We start from the raw sequence: 9,504 nt of genomic DNA, 5'->3' as shown, positions 1-9,504 counted from the left end.
GCGTTAAAAACTCCACAACTTGCCTATTTGCTCTCGCGTGCAAAGCCGCTGCCGATCGATTGTTTCCTCGGGACTACTAGCATGCGGAAAAATGGCGGCTGATATTGCGAATGTATTTAGGCCAGCTCTTACACGATGTGATCCCTACATCACTGAGATTGTCGATGCCGGCCTCACAAGTTGCACTGTACCACAATTCAACTCGAAGTCGAACGACATGGGCGGTAATCATGCTATGTTATTGTTTAACGTTCGTATGTAAAAGATTTCGATAGTACCTTTCTGCGATTCGGTGCGATTGGACGTTGTTTGTGTTGCTGCTTGGTTGCCTCTTCTTACAGTACAGCGTATTTGCTAGCCCAGCCAAACCAATATTGCGTACGCCCCCGCCAGGCTGTGTGTTCAAGAAAGACCGACATCTGGTGTGGTATTGCAGTCGTTTGTATTAGTATTAGGACTATTAGTACTGCCAGTTGGCAGACACACTACTCACTTATCAGTCTGCATTACAGTGTCATTTTCTCGCGCACGTATAGTTCATATTCAAGATGCCTACCCGTGACTCAAAGTTTTTGCAGTACTGCACGCCAAACAGAGTGACACAAACGTGTTCGCACACCACACCAATTACGTAGTTCGTAGAACTATAGCCTTTTGCTCTGGCCACAGGCAACGGTGGCCTCCAGAGCCGAGAAGGCTATTACTTATTAGCCTTCTAGAGCCCTAACCCATTACCATGTATGCTCTGGGTTCACATTCGATCTTGTTAAATGACTAGATTCAATATGCACAGGATTGACGCGACTGGATTTTTCTCGTCGCCGGCAACTACAATTGCGTCCGTGGTGTCGGCTGTCCAACCCTCTATAAAAAATTTATATTCATAATTGCGAGCGTTCATTTTACATATGGCCAGTGTTGCACAATACGCTGGCAAACGTACATGTCTAGACGCATTGTCTGGCCTTGCTTGATACAAAGCTATACAACATTACGTGTTTAACAACATAAGTTTCGTAGTTAATTTCAATTTTTGCTCATCTGCTGACTTGACACAGTTAACACGGCCTCGCTGGTTCCGTACTTAGTTGGTGCTGACGTTCGGCTGAAATGCGTTACACACGAGATACACGAGATTCGGCTTAGCGTGCGCTAGGTATAATCTATAGGACTGCGTACCCCGTCGACGTTCCACTACGCTACACTAACGTCATGTAGCGAACGGTACCAGGCTAGGTTAAGCGCGCCTTACAGCTTTTTCGCAATTCGCAATGCATTCAACAACGACAGACAATACTGCGGCCCAGCCGTGGCTGCCGAATATACGTGGCCTTACTTAGCGTGGAATGTGATTCTGCCGCTAAGTAAGCCGCGTATTTCAGTACGTACTGAATAAGCCGCGTATATTTTTAGCGTCTCGAAGTGAACGCTCAAGTACGGTAATAAAATCCCTCGAGTGAACGCAGCTATTGTAAATGTTATGAATAACATTTCATGCAACTTTTAATTACTATATTATACGTAATTGGATCCCAGCATCATTTACACTGATTACCAATATTTTCTTTTCTTCTATATAATGAGTAAAACAATGCGAATGGCCATGTCTGCTGTTCATTGCCAATACGTACAAAATATACATGATTTAGGCCTTTTGCTTTACAGCACTGAGCATCACCGTGAGGCAGAGCGCATGCAGCCACAGGTGTTTAACATAATATCCGGACAACCAAAACTCTTGAGCGGACAACCATATGCTACTCTCTTGGTTTGTCCTCCGCGAAACCCACAAAAAACCTAAAATTGGCACTGAACTGCGCCAAGTAGATGAGCATGCATAGTTGAAGCGCGTCTCCATGGCTGTTAAAGGCCTCACCAATGCGCATCCAAACGCTAATTTCTCCAGCTACTAGACTAAAAAGCAAATACTTCGGTCATGCATAATCACACTACCTTCATGACAAAATAAACTCTAGTTGCTCCCATTTCAACTGCGCGTTTGCTATAAAACCTACAAGAAAGAGGTGCAGAAAACTCACTCTTAGCGCCAAACGCCGACTGTTTGCAACAAATAGCCTCGAAGTGGCTGACGTGACGCTCACATGTTTTTATTTTTGCTGCGCCCGCTACCGCTCTACCGCAGCACCACTGCACGGTTGCTTTGGGATGGGGAAAGCTGTCAACAAAACACTCCAGAGAATTTCAACAACATTGAGAGGTATTTTAAAACATTCCTTTTATAAGACAACACGCATTGAAATGGGAGGAACTAGAGTTGTATCTTGCCATAAGGTAAGTGTGATTATGCATTGGACACGAAGTATTTTGCTAGTCTAGTAATGCCGAGAAGATTAGCGTTTTGGTATTGCGCATTCGTCGAGCCTCTTAAGTTCTATTATGGCAGTGTGGGCTGTGGCTGCATGGGTAGCCGGAACGTTCTTATGTTTGGTCTTTTGTCCTTTTTGTTTAATTTTTTGGTTCCCTTTGGCCAAATTATCAGCGCATCATAGAGAGAGCTCTTTTAGCGGCCAGCAAATTAATAAAACTGGGCTATAATTAATAAATAATATAATTGCTATTAATTAATTAATAAAGCCACTTTATCGGGGACAGTATGTGAAACCATGAATATGTCCCGATTAAGCAATGCAAACACTGTTCCAGGTCGCTTCAATGCATGCCTATTGCTACCTCACTCAGTCGTTCATTCACAACACGCACAGTACATACAATACACACGTTCAGTGTTTTCCACTGCAGCAGAAAAGCTGTTATGGCCTGCCGAGGGCCTATAGCCTCCTAAAAGCTCTGCAGGCCCTGCCTAGCAAAGCTGTAGGCCCGCCAATTGTGGCACAAATTACAGTAATGAAAACGCATATATGTTCTTCCTTGTGTTTATTAGTCATTATCAATGCTCCCATTAATCATAATCCCTCTAGTTTCCCTTCCTCTCAGTGGATGACTGTTTTTGCCTTCTTATTCGGTGGGGCTCACAATTAAGGAAACGCCACATCGTTGTTACTATGTAGCCTCCTTGGTAACTACGACTCTCCACTTTGACAGCACGAGAGACAGACTCGGTAGTGTGATACATATCGGGCGACTTCTATGGCTGGGTCTGCGGGCGCACAGAACATTTTGAAAAAATTATAAGCTCTGAGATGCAATCTAGAGCCATTTCAGGGTACTCCAATAGCTTACAACTAGCCCAACACTGTTTGGTGGAAAAGGAAAAAAATTCTGTAAAATTCACCTACTTGTAAATTTTGATGGGCACTGCGAGGTAATTCCGTCTGTGTTGAGTGTGTCAAAGTAAATGTATTTTGTAGACATACAGAGCTCTTACGTAAGGAAGCTTTTATATAGCTACAACCCTGTATAACATGTATATAGTTTTTCCAAACGTTAAAACAATATGACACGAGTGAAACCTGAGTTGGTGCGACGAGGCTGCTACTGCTGTTTGCATGACTAGTAATAATACGACGGTTGAGTAAAACTTGAGACACATTATTATTATTTAGGTTATTCAACACATGATATATACCAAATCTTCTTTAATATTATTTTAAAACAGTCATACTGATCGTTTGTAATAACTTACCAGTGATACTTTATTGTTTAACATCAAACGTGAAATGGCAGCGATTGTGAGACATTACTCGACAACCTAGCTGCACGTGAACAGTGAGCGTGCTGCACCGAAACCGTGCACGTAAAATTAAACTGGCCAAACACAATGTTAGGTTCCACTAACCACTGGCCAAAAAAATAAAGCTCCACCCACTTGTTATCGATTTTGTTGGTATGCCAACGCTGCTACTGGATTCACGAACCTGGTGCTAACCTCGTGCCGTTCGATCATCCCACGCACGTTTCTTGATGTCAACTAAGCTCTGATTGCAGTTACCACGCGAACGCAATTGTTTACATGTATGTCAACGGTTTATCACTCTATTAGCTTTTCAAATAAAGTACCCTGGGAAGTATAATATGCCATGAACAGAATTTCTACAGGATAACAGTTTCTCAGTCGTTCTCGAATTTTCTGGCTGATCAAATAGCTGAAGGATCAGCGGGCCTTGTATCAAGAAGCTGTAGGCCCGCATCGAAACTGTTCGGCGGCGGGCCGACGCCGAGCGAACGTGAATATCGCAACACTGCACACGTTTAGCGGTAAGAATGTATTCCCTGCAGCTCGAGTAATTTCAGAATCTACTGGAAACCTTTGGGAATGTCTCGTTGACTTTTTGCAGTTTTAGCGCATCATTTTTACAGCGTTCACTGAAGTTTGTTCTGCAGAACATATTCCCGTTAAAACCCAAGGACCTGATCCATTTATCTGATAAAGTAACTGCCTTATCGAAAGTCTTTTCAAACAAATATTTTGCTCTACGAGGTTTATTTTAATCCTCAATGAAGACTCAAAAAAGAAGGAACCTGTTTAAACAAACCAATTTCTATTGAATGCCGAAGTGATTATTTCCCGGCAAGCCAGACAACTAAGCCATGAAAATCAAACTAGCTTCTCCGGCAAAAAAAGCAGACCATAACCAAAAACCATAAAAACATTTACGTCCAAACCAGAAGTAAGGCGTTTAGGCGTGTGCGCGGCGCGCGCAGCCACAGGCGCCGAATACAGCGCGGCGGGACACTTCGGTCTGCCGCAGGAATTTAACTATGATCTTCACCATTGCCTTCTACGGCAAAGCGGCTAGAACCAGTGCTGAAAACGTTACAGTTTGTTTCTCGGCGGCGGAGATCTAACAAGAAAATTTGCTTCTTAATTCTTCCGGCTGCCGAGAGAACTAACGGATTACGGTTTTTACCGCTGCTTCTCTGGCTGCCGCGAGAAATAATACTAGCCTAAATAAATAATACCAGCATTGAATGAGCGAGAATAGTTCATCCGTGGATAATAACTCATCAGTTTACCGGAAACTTGTAATACAGCTAAACCTAGCGCCCATCGCCAATATGATGCTCTCAAACCCATGCCATCTTCACGTCCAGTTAATCGTATTTGAATATAGATTAATAAAAGTGACAACAACAAAAAGTTGGTTTGAACAACGACAGTTGAACTAGTGGTGTGAATTTAGTAGGGACATGAGCAACTGTTGTTGGGAGAGAGGTAAATGTCCCAGAACAGCTCTGCCTTGCCGCTAGCTCTCCACTCTGAAGGCACTATTATTATTTTTTGAGTAGCTCGTGCTCGAGCAAGCACGTATTTGTAAAACAAGAGTATTCGAACAAAATAGTCGTGTGTAATTGCTATTATTACAATGTACTTGATTATTGGTAACAATTATTACAACGTTTTGACACGTGCTGCACCTATGGGTGGAAATTCATAAAGCGATTGTTAAATATGTCGTTTGCAAGCCGTCCTTGATGATGGTTGGCTTTTGAAAATAAATGATTCACCTTGATTAAAATGACGAAAAATCACATTTCTCTTATTGTTGAACTATTCATATAATTTGCTGAGGGTATTTGTGTTTTGTAACCTTCGGGATTTTCGATTTATTCGATGATAGAATTGCCCTGGTATTTTGACCCTAGCAATTCTCTAGAATCAATCTATTTCTTGAACACTAATTGGTTCGTTGAACTCTGCGCTTAAGCTTCCATTGCCCGTGTTTCGATACAATAATGTGCACGGTTTTTCATTCTAGGAAAAAAAACGAACAATCGACGGAACCCTGTTTGTCTACTCAGCGTCTGTTATTTTCTGAACATGCATCACCGCGAATGATAGGCAAATTAACTTTTTGAACAAAGTCCCTCCCTGCAAAAAGAGCGGCCATCCGCAGTCTGAGTTCAAAATTACAAGATATTAAAAACAATAAACCGCATGTTGCTTATTTTGAAGATTCATGGCGGTTCACGTCATGCCCAAATTTTCTTGGACATTTTGCCAGATAAAAATTCGGTATTTTGCCAAGGGCCGTGCTCTGTGAACGAACTACGCTTAGTATGGCAAAATTTTCAGGGAGTCCGCAGTTAAATCAGGGATATTTGACTCCGGCCGACTCTCGTTAGATTTCGCCACCCTTGCTATCCACTATCTATCTTTCAGCTACGTTCAGTCACGGATATCCTGGCTTGTCATTTTGTTAATGAACTCTATGTGACACTGAAATGCAGTCTGTGCGGAGACGCATGCTATTGTTCCTTAAATATATTGGCCGATGTTATATATGTGAAGATGACGCTGCTTGAGAGCCGGCGGTGGGTTTGTTAGACCGTTATAAGCTCAAAGCTGGTTATCTCTCGGTTTGTACAGAGAGGTACCATTACTCAAAAACTAGGCAGGATGGGGATTGTTATGGTGTCTTAAACGGTTTTCCAATTTTCTGTATATGTGTAACACCTATACAGCGCACTGTTACATTATACATCATATATACATAATCTTACATATATATATAGTGTGGTGGCGCGTTCCCGTACAGCACTGTGCGCGCGCCGCGCGCTGTAAGTCGTGCACCATGCTTGCACGCGCGTGTGGTAACGACTACGCACCGTGCTTAACACTCACGCATAATGAGGAAGCAGCAGCCGCTCACATTGCTGCTGAAAGGGTTCGTTGTCGCTATCAAGGTACTACAGATATGTACCCGAGCTACGTAATACAATGTATTACACAAAGTATTCAGACTTGTACTACAGAAGTGTACCCTAACTCTAGCCCTAACCCTAACCCTAACCCTAACACTAACCCTAAACAGACTCGTATAACAAATACTAAAACATTAATACTAAAACAAGCCTAAAACTACCTCGGGCACATATCTGTAGTACCTGATACGACAACGACCCATCTTGCCGTCACTTCGTAATCGTTGCGTACCGTGATGTAGACTTGTATACGAGCCGGTGAAGCCGCGGTAGAACCCCTGTTTGCATAGCATACGTGCGATCGGCTGTCTTATGCTGTGTTGTGTATGCGTGCATTGCGCTCGTGCGTGACTGTGTGCGTGCGTTGGCGCGCGTGCGGCGTTGCTACATACAGTGTATCGTGCGCTGCTCGTTGCGTGTTGATGTGCTCGTGCGTGCATTGCCATTGTCATTGATCCTGGTGTGCCGAGTGCTCGTGCCGTGCGTGCCTGCGTGCGTGTGTGCGTGGTCTGTGTGCGTGGCATTTGGCTTAGTGCGTCGTGCGTGCTTGTGACTGGCTGCCCCATTGTTCTTGGCGTCGCAGTGCGTGCTGTGTTTGCTTGTGTTGTGGTGGTGTCCGTGCGTGCCGTGCGCGTGCGTGCGTCGCGTTCGGACCGGTCGCGGAAACGCGCCTCTCAAATAGCGAGTTAAGAACACGGCGCAGTACAGCCTTTCTGAATTAACTTAATAAATATGATGAAAGGGAGAGCAGATTTCGCGAAGCTGCTGAGGTGATTGCGGAAACTCGAGGCGATGGTGGGGGAGATTTCTGAAGCCGCGAAAGTGGCGACAGATTATAGACCTGGCGTGGGAGCAGGAAGCAGGTTTCTTGGAAGCTGGGTGGGGGGAGTGGGGAGAGATTTCCAAAGGCAGGTAGGAAGTAGAAGGTTCGTTGACGGCAGGAGTAGCGGTGTCGAGAGTGATTTCTAGCAACCAGCCCCGCCTCGTTCTTCCCCCGGGGGGGGGGGCCGATTCGCTGTATGTTTTAAGCGTCTGCTCTGCAGCGATCATCAAGTGGAACTTCGTCTAGCTAGCAATCGAAATCATGTTGAGGTAGAACCGCGAGTTATGGCGTTTTAACTGCGAGGACGCGAGACCTCGAAGCATCGTCCCGAAATCAATCCTTGCGCTTCTTACCGCCTCCTCCTCCCCTCACCCTCCTTACTTTCCCTCCCCCCCAATTCTCCTTTCTTACCGCACTCCTCCCTTCCCTTCCTCCCCCTTCCCCTCACCTTCCTCCCATCTCTCTCCCCTCCCCTCCTCCCCTCCCTCCCCCTCACTTCCTTGGCCTTCCTCCCCTCCCCCCCCTTCTCCCCTCACTGCCCTCTTCTCCCCTCCTCCACTCCTTCCTCTCCCCCTCCTCCACTCCTCCTCTCCCCCTCCCATCTCTCCCTCACCCTCTTTCTATCCCTCACCCACTCCCTTCCTCCCTCCCCTTCTCTCTCACCCCTGCCCTCCTCTCCTTCCTCTTCTCCCCTCCTCCCTTCCTCTCCTCCTCCTTCCCCTCCCCCGGCGTCGCACGCAAACCGCCTCGTGTACTCACGTGCTGCGCGGGCGTCCCAGCATCAGTCACGCGGACGCGTCGCCGTGGAGACGGCGACGACGTGCCCGGGCCGCCGCGCGTGCGTCCTCTCTCGGATGCTGCTCCTCTCTCTCCGCGCGCGCATGCGCGCGATCCACCCAGAGGGAGGAGGAGGAGGGCGGGAAATCCCCGCGCGAACGACGCAGGAGGAAGGCGTCTCCGAGAAGCTCCGATCTGAAGCTTTGTTCGTCGCCGCTGCGGTGCCCCCTAGGGGTCGTCGGAGGCGGTCAGGTTCGTAGTCCGGTCGGTCAGCTGGTCGCTGACGCGCGGGCAAGAGCCGCAGATGCTGTGTACAGAAACGAAGTCACTAATGAAAGAGAGAGGAAGCCACTACTGAAAAAGAGGAAGACACTGTACAGATAGAGAGAGGGAAGGGTGAAGCCACGGCCGCTGCGTCGTCGTCGTCGTGGCCAGACAGCCAGAGAGCCGCCGCCGTGTGTGCGTGCGTGGTCGCGGATGTGTCGGTAACCACTGCCAGCTATGCGGCGTGTGGTGCAGGTGCGTGGCCCCGGGGAGGAGGGGGGACGGGGCGCGCACACACGCAGGCTGGCTGGCCCCTCCCTCTCGCAGCTGCAGCTACGGAAAAATCAATCTTCGTCGGCCACCGGTGTTACTGCGAAGGTACACGAGAGGGAGGGACGGCTTACTCAGAAGTAGGAGTTATTATCCCTAAGGAAGACTCCTCCTCAGGTTCCTCTCCTGACATCCGCTAGGTGTCCTCTTCCCTGACGTCATTCGAGTGGTGCTCTCAAACATCTTATCTGTTTATCTCTTTACCTGGGACTGCCGGTGAAGCGTGATCTTGCTCCGCCTGCGTGTTGGACACGCCTTGCCCCTCCACATTGCTCTGCTAAATTGTTGTTACATTAAATCTTAGGAGAGAGAGAGCGTAAGGCAGTTGCGATCGCTACGGGGGGGGGGGGCGGTTAGGGGCGGAGATTGGGGGTGGTAGCCGCACACGTGGTTAATGTTAGGGTTGTTGTTACAGTGTATCAGCGGAGAGCAGCGGCGGCGGAGGCGGGGTTTTTTTTTGCCGGGGCGGGGCCCGCCATGGCGATCACTCGTTCCTACGCACCTGTTGTGCGCGGCGGTCGGCGGTGGTCGTGAATTATTTAGCGCCCCCTGGCAGTGCATTCACCGCAGCCGCCGCCGGATCGACACAGATCAATCGCAGCATGCCTCCACCGCAGAAAGGAAGAAAGGGAGAGGGGGAGGGTGTATCTAGGGGAGAGTGGGGAGGAGGGGAGAGGGGGAGGGGG

General features: G+C 47.6%; 1 protein-coding gene across 1 annotated transcript in view; it reads left to right on the top strand.

Annotated features, from left to right (window-relative positions):
* Positions 1-711, top strand: part of LOC106815293 (exostosin-like 2) — a 5,139-nt gene extending 4,428 nt beyond the window's left edge. The window contains exon 5 of the mRNA XM_014819737.1: positions 670-711. Coding sequence (XP_014675223.1) covers positions 670-711 — 42 coding nt within the window. The remainder of the gene's footprint in view (positions 1-669) is intronic.
* Positions 712-9,504: the final 8,793 nt, after the last annotated feature.

The sequence above is a fragment of the Priapulus caudatus genome, unplaced genomic scaffold, assembly GCF_000485595.1.
Source record: "Priapulus caudatus unplaced genomic scaffold, Priapulus_caudatus-5.0.1 Scaffold1084, whole genome shotgun sequence".
In the NCBI taxonomy this organism is placed as follows: domain Eukaryota; kingdom Metazoa; phylum Priapulida; class Priapulimorpha; order Priapulimorphida; family Priapulidae; genus Priapulus; species Priapulus caudatus.
The sequence above is the reverse complement of the archived record's forward strand: the minus strand, read 5'-3'. Positions and strand labels throughout refer to the sequence as shown.